General features: G+C 35.7%; 1 protein-coding gene across 4 annotated transcripts in view; it reads left to right on the top strand.

Moving 5' to 3' along the window:
• Nucleotides 1–16682, top strand: part of LOC129755375 (uncharacterized) — a 197005-nt gene that overhangs the window by 72335 nt on the left and 107988 nt on the right. For all 4 annotated transcript variants that reach the window (XM_055751820.1, XM_055751823.1, XM_055751821.1 and 1 more), the window contains exon 3: nt 11831–12061. In XM_055751820.1, the coding sequence (XP_055607795.1) occupies nt 11990–12061 (72 nt within the window). In that variant the 5' untranslated portion in view covers nt 11831–11989. The remainder of the gene's footprint in view (nt 1–11830; nt 12062–16682) is intronic.

Here is a 16682-nt window from a genome sequence, read left to right as displayed (position 1 = left end):
CGACCAATTGTTTCAAAATTTATTTGATTTTACAAATCTTGAATCAACTTAGTCCTTTAACTTCAATATTGATAAAATTTTTGGCCTTAAGTCGCTAGAATTAATTAAGATCCTGTTTCTCTATTTTATCGAAAGCATTCAAAACAAGGACTCATGATGTACATAATTCGTGTTTTTGGGCTGGTTTTGAATACATCTTTTATCAAATCCATTGAAAACGTTAAAAAAGTCAACCGATTGCCCTCTAATTAGTGTTTTTAGAAAAATGCTCAAAACGTTTTTATAAACTAAACTTAACTTATTTTGAAGATTTTTTGGGATTCTTTAAAATCTTTTGAAAAAGTTTTTAGTCTAGATTTATAAATGAACTAGCTGATTTTACCCGGCCTTGCTCGGGTTCGCATAAAATATAAATCAAAATGAGTCGTTGGACTTTTCGAAATTTTGGAAGCTTTGTATTCATCATTAGATATAAGAAATTTCGCCAATTTTAGGCCATGTGAGCTATGTAAGTTTTGTTAGTCTTTTTTATGTTTTGATTGAGATTATTTATTGTTTTTCTCGTGTTCATAATTTAAAAAAATTGTTTGTGTTTAAAGAAATTTAAAACTATTTCCCTAGAATGCTTATTCATCCTATCATAACAAACATTTTTTTCACCCACCATTTCTAAGGAAACTTGAATAGCATTTACCTGATATCTTCAGCTGATAAAACTTTTTTTTTTACTTTCACATCCCTCATTTAATAAAAACTTCTTTTGGAAATCATTCCACTTATCAAGTTACATGATCTCTCTGTACAATGGTATATTCAAGTTTTGGTTACTTAGAAATTTTCAAAAAAGACTATCGAATCTTGTTGAATTATGTAACCGGTTGGTTACAAATCGTTTGATTTTTGTCTTCATTTGTAGTTTTGAATGTTTAGCTCTAGAAAATTCATGTTCCTTGTTCAGTCTGACACCAAGATAGCACCACAGTAGGCTACATTTGCTGCGAGTTGCTGTCAATGGAGGAAAAGGAGGATCATGTGGAAAATGAAATGAAAAAGTCGAAAAGGAAGCTTGCTTCCATGTTTCGGTCTCTCTTCTGTACCAGGCGTCCGTGTGTGAAGTCTAGTCCCCGTTTAGTGTTGTGAAGTTCCAAGGAATTCGCCCGGAAACGCCGGTTGGCTTCCCCACGGCTCGGCCCGCAGATCCCTTGTGGTCTCGCGCCTTAACGTAAAGGATCAGCATCTTCGTCCTCGGGTTCAGCGGATCCCTAACTCTCAAGGAGGACTTCCCTTCTCGGCCTGTCCGGATACGGGGCACTCTCGTGGGCAGGCCGATTAAACGCCAATGAAGGAAGACGCCTGCAACAACTGAGTCCAGTAACGCCCGCTGGCGCCGACAGTTTCGGCATCCCGTTGATACGCCAATAAATCAACGGCCCTCCTACTTCCGGAACTGGATTTCCGGAGCCACGACGTCGCGACGCAGCAATCGCCAGCAGCACAACCACGGTTAGTGAGAATTTACACGCCACACAAGACACAGAACATTGTTTTATACACACAGACAACACGCCACATAAAAACATTAATAAAAGCAAACATAGTAACATGAAATTTCCCGATTTTCTGTATTTTATCCGTAAGTCCTTGGTTACCAGGGTTTGAAAAATGAATCAAAATTCACGTTCACCCCCTTAGTGAAGCCCTACAGAAATGAACGTGCTTCGATCTGCTCTGTGAACAACATGCTTCTGTGTTATCTGTGTTGCCTACTTTCAAACCAGCGCGCAGTGGAATATTCAGACATAGGAGAAGCTCCAAGGCACTCTGTTTGGTTTTCGTCAGGATCGAACTTTTCTTCGAATCGGCGTCATTCGTTTATGTTACAAAATTGAATGATGGTCATTTCAATTTTATTCTTTCTCAAATGGAGATGGCTGGGGATGGCAGTTTCTGCTTAACTAAAAATTGCAGTAAATGACTGAAAAATGTATGAAGCCCACACAATATGGGTATTGGGGAAAAGGGCTTAACGCGTAGAAGTCGAATATCGTCATCCGACGCCATCTTGAAATCCAAGATGGCGGCTTCCGTTTAACTTCAAAATGCTGTAAATGACTGAAAAATGTATGAAACCCACACAATATGGGTATTGGGGAAAAGGGCTTAATGCGTAGAAGTCGAATTTCGTCATCCAACGCCATCTTGAAATCCAAGATGGCGGCTTCCGTTTAACTTCAAAATGCTGTAAATGACTGAAAAATGTATGAAACCCACACAATATGGGTATTGGGGAAAAGGGCTTAACGCGTAGAAGTCGAATATCGTCATCCGACGCCATCTTGAAATCCAAGATGGCGGCCTCCGTTTAACTTCAAAATGCTGTAAATGACTGAAAAATGTATGAAACCCACACAATATGGGTATTGGGGAAAAGGGCTTAATGCGTAGAAGTCGAATTTCGTCATCCGACGCCATCTTGAAATCCAAGATGGTGGTTTCCGTTTAACTTCAAAATGCTGTAAATGACTGAAAAATGTATGAAACCCACACAATATGGGTATTGGGGAAAAGGGCTTAACGCGTAGAAGTCGAATATCGTCATCCGACGCCATCTTGAAATCCAAGATGGCGGCTTCCGTTTAACTTCAAAATGCTGTAAATGACTGAAAATTGTATGAAACCCACACAATATGGGTATTGGGGAAAAGGGCTTAACGCGTAGAAGTCGAATATCGTCATCCGACGCCATCTTGAAATCCAAGATGGCGGCTTCCGTTTAACTTCAAAATGCTGTAAATGACTGAAAAATGTATGAAACCCACACAATATGGGTATTGGGGAAAAGGGCTTAATGCGTAGAAGTCGAATTTCGTCATCCGACGCCATCTTGAAATCCAAGATGGCGGCTTCCGTTTAACTTCAAAATGCTGTAAATGACTGAAAAATGTATGAAACCCACACAATATGGGTATTGGGGAAAAGGGTTTAACGCGTAGAAGTCGAATATCGTCATCCGACGCCATCTTGAAATCCAAGATGGCGGCTTCCGTTTAACTTCAAAATGCTGTAAATGACTGAAAAATGTATGAAACCCACACAATATGGGTATTGGGGAAAAGGGCTTAATGCGTAGAAGTCGAATTTCGTCATCCGACGCCATCTTGAAATCCAAGATGGTGGCTTCCGTTTAACTTCAAAATGCTGTAAATGACTGAAAAATGTATGAAACCCACACAATATGGGTATTGGGGAAAAGGGCTTAACGCGTAGAAGTCGAATATCGTCATCCGACGCCATCTTGAAATCCAAGATGGCGGCTTCCGTTTAACTTTAAAATGCTGTAAATGACTGAAAAATGTATGAAACCCACACAATATGGGTATTGGGGAAAAGGGCTTAACGCGTAGAAGTCGAATATCGTCATCCGACGCCATCTTGAAATCCAAGATGGCGGCTTCCGTTTAACTTCAAAATGCTGTAAATGACTGAAAAATGTATGAAACCCACACAATATGGGTATTGGGGAAAAGGGCTTAACGCGTAGAAGTCGAATATCGTCATCCGACGCCATCTTGAAATCCAAGATGGCGGCTTCCGTTTAACTTCAAAATGCTGTAAATGACTGAAAAATGTATGAAACCCACACAATATGGGTATTGGGGAAAAGGGCTTAACGCGTAGAAGTCGAATATCGTCATCCGACGCCATCTTGAAATCCAAGATGGCGGCTTCCGTTTAACTTCAAAATGCTGTAAATGACTGAAAAATGTATGAAACCCACACAATATGGGTATTGGGGAAAAGGGCTTAACGCGTAGAAGTCGAATATCGTCATCCGACGCCATCTTGAAATCCAAGATGGCGGCTTCCGTTTAACTTCAAAATGCTGTAAATGACTGAAAAATGTATGAAACCCACACAATATGGGTATTGGGGAAAAGGGCTTAACGCGTAGAAGTCGAATATCGTCATCCGACGCCATCTTGAAATCCAAGATGGCGGCTTCCGTTTAACTTCAAAATGCTGTAAATGACTGAAAAATGTATGAAACCCACACAATATGGATATTGGGGAAAAGGGCTTAATGCGTAGAAGTCGAATTTCGTCATCCGACGCCATCTTGAAATCCAAGATGGCGGCTTCCGTTTAACTTCAAAATGCTGTAAATGACTGAAAAATGTATGAAACCCACACAATATGGGTATTGGGGAAAAGGGCTTAACGCGTAGAAGTCGAATATCGTCATCCGACGCCATCTTGAAATCCAAGATGGCGGCTTCCGTTTAACTTCAAAATGCTGTTAATGACTGAAAAATGTATGAAACCCACACAATATGGGTATTGGGGAAAAGGGCTTAATGCGTAGAAGTCGAATTTCGTCATCCGACGCCATCTTGAAATCCAAGATGGTGGCTTCCGTTTAACTTCAAAATGCTGTAAATGACTGAAAAATGTATGAAACCCACACAATATGGGTATTGGGGAAAAGGGCTTAACGCGTAGAAGTCGAATATCGTCATCCGACGCCATCTTGAAATCCAAGATGGCGGCTTCCGTTTAACTTCAAAATTCTGTAAATGACTGAAAAATGTATGAAACCCACACAATATGGGTATTGGGGAAAAGGGCTTAACGCGTAGAAGTCGAATATCGTCATCCGACGCCATCTTGAAATCCAAGATGGCGGCTTCCGTTTAACTTCAAAATGCTGTAAATGACTGAAAAATGTATGAAACCCACACAATATGGGTATTGGGGAAAAGGGCTTAACGCGTAGAAGTCGAATATCGTCATCCGACGTCATCTTGAAATCCAAGATGACGGCTTCCGTTTAACTTCAAAATGCTGTAAATGACTGAAAAATGTATGAAACCCACACAATATGGGTATTGGGGAAAAGGGCTTAATGCGTAGAAGTCGAATATCGTCATCCGACGCCATCTTGAAATCCAAGATGGCGGCTTCCGTTTAACTTCAAAATGCTGTAAATGACTGAAAAATGTATGAAACCCACACAATATGGGTATTGGGGAAAAAGGCTTAACGCGTAGAAGTCGAATATCGTCATTCGACGCCATCTTGAAATCCAAGATGGCGACTTCCGTTTAACTTCAAAATGCTGTAAATGACTGAAACATGTTAGAACACCCATAATATGGGTATTGGGTGAAAGAGTTAAACGAGTAGAAGTCGAATATCGCCATGCGACGCCATCTTGAAATCCAAGATGGCGGCTTCCGTTTAACTTCAAAATGCTGTAAATGACTGAAAAATGGGTACTACAATATGGGTATTGGGTGAAAGGGCTCAACGAGTAGAAGTCGAATTCCATCATTCAACACCATCTTGAAATCCAAGATGGCAGCTTTCGTTTAACTTCGAAATGCTGTAAATGACTGAAAAATGTATGAAACCCACACAATATGGGTATCAGGTGGAACGGTTGAGCGAGTAGGTGTCGAATTTCGTCATCCGACGCCATCTTGAAAACCAAGATGGTGGCTGTCTTTTAACTTCAAATTGCTGTAAATGACTGAAAAATTTATGAAACTCACACAATATGGGGTGAAATCGGGTAATTGGGTGAAAGGGCTCAACGAGTAGAAATCTTATTTCGCCATGCAACGCCATTTTGAAATCCATCCTTGCACAGGTCGTACACACAGCAGCGGCTACTCAAGTGTCTGTGGAGCGTGATAATTTGCATTTTGGAATGATATTCACGCCCCACAGACACTTAATTGGACAAACAAAACTGGAGAATGTTTTACAAGTAAAACTGAATGCTGAACTCATCAATCCAGCATTAGATCGAGCGATTCCATTTTTCAAATCAGGTCCTTCCCAAAGTGTACCTAACACACCTTAAATATTATTTAACAACTTTTTTTTTATTATTAATGTTCTTTTAATCTTCGATTTTGAAATTCGACTTCTACTCGCTGAGCCCTTTCACCTGATACCCATATCGTGGGTAGTTCAATTGATTTTCAGTAATTTATTAAGTTAAGCGAAAGCCGCCATCTTGGATTTGAAGAAAGCGTCGGATGACGAAATTTGACTTCTACTCGCTGTGCCCTTTCATCTGATACCCATATTGTGGATGGTTCAATTGATTTTCATTAATTTATTAAGTTAAACAGAAGTCGCCATCTTGGATTTCAAGATGGCGTCGGATGACGAAATTCGACTTCTACTCGCTGAGCCCTTTCACCTGATACACATATTGTTGGTGGTTTATTTGATTTTCAGTCATTTACAGAATTTTTAAGTTGAGCGGAAGACGCCATCTTGGATTTCAAGATGGAGTCGGATGACGATATTCGACTTCTACTCGCTGAGCCCTTTCACCTGATACCCATATTGTGGGTGGTTCATTCGATTTTCAGTCATTTACAGCATTTTTAAGTTGTGCGGAAGACGCCATCTTGGATTTCAAGATGGCGTCGGATGACGAAATTAGACTTCTACTCGCTGAGCCCTTTCACCTGATACCCATATTGTGGGTGATTCATTCGAATTTCAGTCATTTACAGCATTTTTAATTTGAGCGGAAGACGCCATCTTGGATTTCAAGATGGCGACGGATGACGATATTCGACTTCTACTCGCTGAGCCCTTTCACCTGATACCCATATTGTGGGTGTTTCATTCGATTTTCAGTCATTTACAGCATTTTTAAGTTGTGCGGAAGACGCCATCTTGGATTTCAAGATGGCGTCGGATGACGATATTCGACTTCTACGCGTTAAGCCCTTTTCCCCAATACCCATATTGTGTGGGTTTCATACATGTTTCAGTCATTTACAGCATTTTGAAGTTAAACGGAAGCCGCCATCTTGGATTTCAAGATGGCGTCGGATGACGATATTCGACTTCTACGCGTTAAGCCCTTTTCCTCAATACCCATATTGTGTGGGTTTCATACATTTTTCAGTCATTTACAGCATTTTGAAGTTAAATGGAAGCCGCCATCTTGGATTTCAAGATGGCGTCGGATGACGATATTCGACTTCTACGCGTTAAGCCCTTTTCCCCAATACCCATATTATGTGGGTTTCATACATTTTTCAGTCATTTACAGCATTTTGAAGTTAAACGGAAGCCGCCATCTTGGATTTCAAGATGGCGTCGGATGACGATATTCGACTTCTACGCGTTAAGCCCTTTTCCCCAATACCCATATTGTGTGGGTTTCATACATTTTTCAGTCATTTACAGCATTTTGAAGTTAAACGGAAGCCGCCATCTTGGATTTCAAGATGGCGTCGGATGACGAAATTCGACTTCTACGCATTAAGCCCTTTTCCCCAATACCCATATTGTGTGGGTTTCATACATTTTTCAGTCATTTACAGCATTTTGAAGTTAAACGGAAGCCGCCATCTTGGATTTCAAGATGGCGTCGGATGACGATATTCGACTTCTACGCGTTAAGCCCTTTTCCCCAATACCCATATTGTGTGGGCTTCATACATTTTTCAGTCATTTACTGCAATTTTTAGTTAAGCAGAAACTGCCATCCCCAGCCATCCCATCAGCATTTTCTACAGATGCCTTTTATTTTCACTGGCCTCCGCATTGAACTTGGTTGATATCAAGTAAGTCGAAATAATTTCATTCGTCCACGCGATGGCTAGGGATAATTTGTTTGGCAATCCATTCCATTCCATAATGTTACAAAATGGAATGATTCAGCTCAAGCATGATTCGGTATGGTTTGCGTTTTGATCGTTTCGGGCATCTAGCTAGCGACTCGATTTTCAACCCCTGTTGGTTACCCAGTAGCCAGCCGGCCCTGAGGTTCCGTACTTTTAGAGTACCTTGCCTTGGCTGGTCTAGCCGCTGATCATGTAATCGTAGAAATTATGTTCAAAACTCACTTTGCATGTTTTCAATGGATTTCTTTAAGCACCTCCTGCGTAGTTTTCCGCAAGAGAGATACAAATCCTCCATCTGTCGTATTTATTAAAAACCTTTTTATTTTTATCAGATGGCGGTACTGAATCAAATTGGGTTAGGGTGACATGAAATCATTTACATCTATCAGATCAATTCAACTGTAAATTGAATGCAAGTAAATTGATCAAATGACTGGCCATAACATTTTCATTCTTTAACTGTTGAAAACCGTCATAAACCTTTGAATTACTTCAATGGAATGAAAAAGATTATTTTTAATAATATAAAAAAAACTTCTCAGACGTTCCACGTGACATTCAGCTATATTAAAATTAAGCGAGATTAATCTATTCAAATACATTTTTTTAAATAAGTGTCCATTTTTACCTTTACCTTCAAAACAATGATAATGATTTTCAATTGAGCTGTTTTTTTTCTTATGTTTATCAATCAATTTAATATATTTCTTAATCGATTTCAAAATTTTATAACATCGACGGTTTTTAGAACGTATAGCATTCTAGATTTCCCGGTTTATCCGGGCGTGCCAAAATATTCAAGGAAAATGTCGAGGCGAGTCCGTATCAACCCGGATTTTATTACAATGGTCCGGTTTTTGTTAGCATGTATTCACATAATTTGTTGAATTTACCAAAAAAAAAACAAATTGTGTAATGATTTGTTTTAATTTCTGATCTGAAATCGGATATTTCATAATTATTTTCATCAAAATCAATAAAGGTACAAGTTTCTTCTATCTTTTTCTGATTTTGTTTGAATAATGGAAAAATTTTGCTCTGATTTGACCGGATACTACCCGGATTTGTATTTGAAAATTTCAAAAGGAATGCACGGTTTTTCACCCGTTTTTGAAAAAAATGTCCAGGCTCGAAAACGTGCTGAAAAGTTCTGGAAAGCATAACATAAAATTCAATTGTTTTTCGCACCACTTGCACTTGATTCATTAAGACAAGCACGTACATTGAATCGCTTGATTAGATAATTATTTTTACTTTGTTGAAAAAGAAATTCATTTTAATATGAATTAAAACCTCATAAAATCTGCCAGCCTAACTTTTCGTGTTTACTTCATGCCTATCCTTGGCGCTCATTCTTGTTTATTATGAAAATAAAACAATTTCTGTGGTAACTATGGCAACTATGGTAACGCACTATGAGAGATTGTCATACATGCAAGCGGACAAACTTATATTAATTGGAGTTGTGGTTTTATCAACGCTTTTGTTTGTACTTCGAAATTATCGACGACGTCCGGTGAGTATTAATAATAATCAAACAAAATTTACTAGTTGTATATACGTTTCGAGCAACTCGAAGAGTAGCTTTTGTTTGATTTATATTAAAATTCATCGAAAAATTTCGAAATACGAACATGTATTGAAATGTTTTCAACAATTTGACTGTCATTTCTTTTGGTTACGATCGGAAGATCAAAAGGTTATATTTCACGATCACAATTTGGAAATTAAACAATACAATTTGAAGATTTTTTTTTTTTAAATGGGAAAAATAATACATGTATTTGAGCGGAACTCAGGCCCCTAACCTTTCAGTGGCTGCCCTTTTATATTTTAAACACTTTTAGCCAGCCCTAAATTGTAAAAAAACACGTTTGAAAAATTGGAACAATATAGGTAGCCCGTTAGGATACCTAGTTTAAAAATCAAAGACGGCTGACCTGGAAATCTGGAAAACTGATCTGATCGTTTCATAATTACTTTTCATAGAGGATAGGTCCAAAAAACTAAGACTGGTGAAATTCTAAAAAAAACTTCAAATCTTGAGATCGGAACTGAACTTTTCAGAATTTGTTAAATATCCACGTAAAACATGAAAAAAATCATCCGGATCTAAATGATTCATTTTTTTCTGATTTCCTTCATTTTCTCATACTATATATTCTTATTGGGGACTCTTAAGTATCTCAACACTGTATTTCCATAGAGATTCACTTTTACATCAATGCATTGTACGTAGAAGTTGTTTTGTAATCAGTGATCATAAATTTGCCCTGTTACTTTTTTATCAAACATATATATCTTTGAAATTTTTACTCATTTTTCAATATCTTAAGAATGGAAGAGTTCTGAAATACGAGCTTTTTACAAAGTGTCTTCTTCCCAATAAAAATTTAATCGGAATTTTTTTCCGAGTTTTGTCCGCATGAGTTCTTATAGTACAACACAGTGCCATGTTTTGTTGATTTTTCTGTGTTTTCTCTGTTACTTTGATCATGAGGTTTGACAGCTCTGAGCGCTAGTGGCGACTCCATTCGGAAAATTAGCTTTTTCCATCGATCCATTGTATGTGTGCTTTTAAAATCACACTGCTTTATAAGTACTTCTTCTTAAACGTTAAAAGTTCCACTAATAGTTTTTTGAAGTTATCGAGAACAAACTATCTCTGAACCGAAGTTACCATTATAACGCTATGAAATAGATTTAATTTGAGTTATATTTCAATGTTTCCATTGTTGGACACAATCATCCCATTAATTATTGTGAAAAGTGATCAATGTTGTCAAGCCACATTGATGTCCAAAAATGACTCAAAAGTTAGAAATTTGCCAATGAAATTAAATTGTATTAAACTCAAAATCTTAGATTTAATTTCTTAATAAATTTTCTAAACCCCCGTTTGAATTCCTCTAAGAATATCTAAGAGGCTGAAAGCTGAATCTAATAAATTTTTCTTTCTGTATGAAAAATCCCATAAATATTAGAATGGTTGGCTCTTAAAAGTTGGAATTTATGAAAATCGGTTCATAAGTTTTTCAACACTCAGTCCAAATAGTTGTTCAGGTGAAAAAGTCAATTCATTGTTCACTGTTCAGTTCACTGTACGTTTTTGTAGACCCTCAAAGCCCCCCAGCGGCGGTAAAGACCTTTGATATACACTATGTACAGTTCTTGTCAATATCTGTATTCCTGACAGGCTAGTTAGATTTTTCAATTCAAAATGAAGGCATATTATTGCATCCAAACATCTCGTACCGGTTTCACGTGCTTTGAAGTAGAATGACAAAAAACACCCGCCAAAATTTTCCCTTTCAAATTTTGAATGCTCAGCAAGCTTTGATTTGCTATCCAGTACACGTGAACTCTCTGGATGGTCGTTTCTAACGTCCAGCCCATGGGGGTGGTAAAAACAACCCCGCCAAAGGAAAAATAATCGGTTTGCCAAAATGGGTGCCATGACTTTTGGTTTGTGGGAATAAAGACGAAAGTTGTATGGGAGGGTCCCTTTTCTTAGATGGGAGGGGCTCAAAAGTATTACTAAAACCTTACCATGGTCCAAATACATAACTGTACCAAATTTCAGGCTGATCGGTTAAGCGGTGTGGATTTGTATAAGGTGCATACAAACAAACATATATAGTCCAACTCATCTTTATATATTAGATCTTAACAAATCCTATAGAAATTAGCAAAATTACCCGAATGCCATTATACGAATGTTCAAAGGAAGAAATATGATTTTTGTTCCTTATTCCCCTCCTTATAAATCCCTTTAAAAATTCATGATTAAAATAAAAAGGTTTACGTTACCCTTTTCACCGAGGGTCAATATAAAATCATTACGAAAATTTAATTTTAATCTTTTGATATAGAATCGTTTATCATTTCACCTACCTACTTTGCTAGAAATAATAACAATGAATTTAAACTTATTAATTTTCCAATATCGCAATGTTGAGAAGGTATACTCAGATAATCAAATTACATTTCCATTTGAAGCACCTTTATTCTTTACACCACTGCACTGGAATGTTTTTTCTTTCGATTTGTGTTTACATTACAAATTGAATGTTTTTTCCAAGAATAAGATAAACAAATGAAATAATATCCATTGAGATCAATTGGTCCATTAACTACCATTTAACAGTTTCCTTTTAATTGCTCAATTACAGATAAATCGGGCCCTGGAGCCTTCATCGGAAACACACTAATCGTCGGACCAATCCGTTCCAAATGTGCTCCAATGTGCCAACCAAACGGTCCAGTTAGTGTCAGTTCTTTCGAAATCCCGTACGGATTCGGATTCATCAACCTGTAACGGTAGCTCCAAAATGGTCCGCTTCACCAGAAGTTGGCTCATTCTGGGGATTTTAGCTGCTTTGCAATGGATTACAAGCGCAACGGTAGGTCTATACTTTAGGGTAGTGATGCAATTTGTGGTTTTTTTTCTCCTCTCCAGCTTTATTTCGGTTTATTGCCCCAATTGTTACCAGACTGTTGAGGTAAACATTCCAACTGTATATGTATGGCTGAAATAAGGCGGCTTCACTTTTTTCGGGAGTCACTGATAAGCGGAATAATCATAAACAGAAAAAAAAACTTTGCACTATGATAGCTCCGAGGAGCAATAAAGAGTAAAGTGGTCGTATACTATCTGGCGCAGTGTCTCAATCCGTTTATTTTGATTGACCTGGATTTCGTACCTTGAGCCTTGGGATAGACAGAAACCCGCTAAAAGACCGCTTAATGTAACCTATCTGATCCATCATCAGTCAACAGTATACCTATAAAAGAAAAGGAGGACTTTTCCTGAATCGCCGGCAAATCGCCGAACAAATGGGAGTACAACTTCATTTTTCACCGGTCGCCTTCAAAAGAGGGCCACGGCGTGCCTTTGGGGGACTCTTAGAGTCCGCTGCTTGGCCTGTAATCTTCCGCGGTTTCCGTATGTTGTGTGCATGAAGTGCAACCAAATCAGACAGATTTGCATCCTCTCGAGCTCATCAATCTTACTTATATATGGTACAAAGCTGGTATAGGCTGTAATCAAATCGTCTTGCTCCGTGAATGGAGCGAATTAACCTTCGGAGGTCTGTAGTTTACTGGTTACTTAAATTTCAAATTCTATTTTCGGAAAGTTTGAATTAGTTTTTTGTTCATATTTGTAATCTGTAACCTCTGTAATCTTAATAATCACTAGAACGAATTAAATGAAACACATATAAATTTATATTTTTTTTTTCTCTCAAAGGGTGCTTGTAGAGAACTATTAATGACCTTCCTTCACGGTTAAAAAAGGGACAATTAGCCGGATAGGGTCCCGAATTGCAATTTTTGCTGTATATTCAAAACTATTGAAACGATGTTTATAATTTTTTTACCATTTTGGAATCGTCTACATGTTCACTATCTATTTATGAAGAAAAAAATATTTTAATTTTGTTGGTGTCTAAGAATTGAGCTATCTTTTTTGACCATTTAGTTTGAAAACTAAATGGTCAAAAAAGACAGCGTTCAAGAACAAATATCGTGACCATCCTGGTTGAAATAATGAAATTTTACTATGTCAACTAAACTTTGGCAGACTTAAAGACTCATTTAAAGTAAAAAAAGTTTTTAATTTTCGATGTCGTACATCATGAATTGAAATATAAGAAAAACAAAAAATCGGTAATATATTTTTGAAAACTTTTGTTTTTTTTACTGAATAATTAACTTATATTTATAAAACTGGGCTGACAAATTATTTCATCAATATGAAAAACATTGAAAAAAAAATCAATTTCATTTTTTTTTGTGATATTTTAATCACATTAGGAATCGCAAAAAACTAATAACTAGAGATTTCAGAAATTCGTTGAGCCGTATTTTAACATAAAATGGAGAAAATGTGCACGCATTAAGTTTTTTAGTTTATTAAAGTGCCGTGTTTTCTCATAACATTATTTTCATATTCAATTTTAGAGTACTAATGCTCAAGGTAACAAAAAGCGTAAGGTAAACGTCAAGATACCTCAGATTTGGTTCTCAATATGTTGAAATTTTATGATTTAATACTAGAACTGGTCACCCTATCAGTCTCTTCGAGGCCCGTGTGAAGGACTCGCCCATGGGGGTGTTTTCACAATTCAAATTTTTGCTAATGGCAATACAAAATTGCACAGCAAATTAAGAAATTGATATGCAAAACCATGTTTTAAATCACTGATAAATTTTACTGATGTGATTCAAAATAAAATAGAATCAAAGTGTAATAAATTATTCAAATTATGTTTCTTATTCTGAGCTAGAAATTTGCTTGAAAATCAATTCTAAGTAGTATAGTTTAATATCCTAAAATTAAAATTTCTAAAGCACTAGAAAAAAACGAGTACGAATAAAAATTTTGAAAAAAAAAAACAGAATAAAAATTTCATAAAATATAACACAAGATAAGTGAAAAATTCTTAAGTATTTTTCAAGATAAGGTCAGAAATTAAACATGATTCAAAATTGTTTTTGCAGAATCAATTATTAACCATTCCGCTGTAATATCTTAAAACTTGACAAAGCATTTTATCACGATTTGAATTGTGAATAAGGAATAATTAGGAAAAAATACCCTTATGCTTAAGAAAATTTATTGAAATAGCTTAAGAAAATTTATTCAGAACAAATCGTTGACGATTGAATTCAATTTAATAAAAAAAATTTATAGAAAAAAATATTTTATCTGTAAACATTAAAATTAATGATTGTCTGTCTGGAAGGGAGGGCTCCCATAAATTTTTTTTAAAAATATGACACAATTCGAACAATTATTTGGAAACTTCTGAACCCGCCATAGTTAAATTTGGTGTGTATCCGTTTTCAAGAGCGGGAATTGTTTTTACTACTTTCAAACTCCTTCAAATCCAAATAACGAATGATGAATTATTGAATTAATAAATATTTTTTACAAAATTAGATGATGTATTCTATTGATAGACGCTTCCCATTATAATGAATGGAGGCTCTCTTATTCAATAAATGTAACATACCTTCTTATCAGTAACAAAACCAATGTCTTAGTGTTTTCCTAAATTTTGGCAAACTTTTTGATTATATAGAAATTTGTTAATATTTGAATACTCCTACCGCTTCAAAAAAAGGCTTTAAATTCAAGGGGTTTATTTATTGTATTAAGGATTATTTTTCCATGAAAGGGGTAGCAAAGCACACCAGGTCAGCTAGTTTTATATAAAAAGTGCCAGTTCACTATATATCAAGAGTGCCAGTGATCAAATTCAGAGATAAAACAATTTTATATGTTCCAATTCTTACAATTATCAAAATAAAAGGCCACAATGTTCATTTTTTAAAGTTCACAATATTACATATACAATATGTTCTATTCATAATTGAAAGCCTACACTGAGAACGTACAGACTAAGAAAATGGATTTCTTAAATGATCAATATGAAACTGATAAAAATTAAAATTGAGAGTTTCAAGTATTGCTGTAAATATTGAAAACACAAGGCAAATGCTACATTAGTGAAAATTGCGCAATCATAAAAAGCTTTAATGTTGATATTTCCCACCATCTTTCTTTCTTTTTAAAAGAATAATTGGAAAATCACGATAGTTAAAACAAAGAAGATTTAAAATAATATAAATAAGTGCTACTTTTTAAAATTTTCAAGTGCAGGTTTAATGGATTAAATTTATAGCTCTGACTCTTTTGTCGTTGTAAACCGAAATCGAAAGATCAAAACAATGTTTATCTTATTAAAAATTTAGATTTAAAGTTTTCAGAAAAACAAAAATTCAGATTTGAAAAATAAAGACAACCTTACTGATGAAATTTCAAATTCTTTTAATTTTTTTTACTATAAAATTTGGTTAAATTAACAATTAAAAAAACTATACTTCATAATTAAGAAAATTTATTTGAAAAATAGAAATAAAATATGAAGATGCAAAAGATTAGTTTTTCAACACTTAAGAAGGATTTTTTTTAATATAAACTTTTGATAAAAATAATTTATAGAATTTAATTGATAACTCAAGGGAACAGCATTTTTGGTGCCTATATTTTAATAAGTGATTTAGAAGATTTTAGCGCTTTCAACATAATTTTTCGACAGGTTTTTTCTATCACCTCTAGTTTTGGTGACATGGTTTTTATAAGTGATCAGATTTAAGTGAAATATATAATTGATAACTGAAGAACTAACAAACCTGCATAAAAGAGAAAAACTTTGTCGAAATTTGTTTACCATACTTCAATCAGTCATGGAATTAAATTTTGCCTAGATATTATAATTTCAGAGATACAATGATCTAGAACAGTTAAATTCAACAATTTTGTTTTAAATTTGGAAAAATTTCATAACAAGTTTTTATGACATTACTTAAACATTGGGGGCTAAAATCGTTTATTAGCCCTGCAGAAGCTTCCGTGACAGTTTTTAGCAACCGGTCAACCCCAAGGAACCTCAAGGTGTGTTGGGAATTTACCTTGGTTTGTTTTAACGTAGCTGGAAAAAAATTACTTTTTTGGTTCTAACTTGAACGATGCTTTACTACGGAAAAAAATCCAATTGATGTATCTCCCTGTGTTTCACCGATTTTAGCTCCACCTCAAGCCAAAGATACCTCAGTTCAGCACCTGATAGGTTTTATTAGAAGGTCATAGAAACTTGTAATCTTTGAAGAAATTGTTTAGATTTTTTTTAAGTTCGTGCAAACAAGTCAAATTCCCATTAGCACTTGAATTTCGTTGAGCGACCTCTTAAATTCGACCGATTGAGATAAAATCTGGCATGGGGTTTTCTGCTGAACCAAGACCACCTTTGTGTACACCTATGATATAAAAAATCACCAGCCTGTTTGATAAATTTCAGTATATTGTTTGATGTTGTAAGGAGTTTAAAAATTACACAGAAAAAAGTAGATATTTTTCTATAGCGACCGTCAAAATTAAGATTATTGAAGCAAGCCAAAGAATAACTTTATAAAAAACCACATTGATAGACGAACGTTTAAAGATTTTTCCTAAAA

The sequence above is a fragment of the Uranotaenia lowii genome, chromosome 3 (assembly GCF_029784155.1).
Source record: "Uranotaenia lowii strain MFRU-FL chromosome 3, ASM2978415v1, whole genome shotgun sequence".
In the NCBI taxonomy this organism is placed as follows: Eukaryota; Metazoa; Arthropoda; class Insecta; order Diptera; family Culicidae; genus Uranotaenia; species Uranotaenia lowii.
This window is presented reverse-complemented; position numbering and strand designations above follow the sequence as displayed.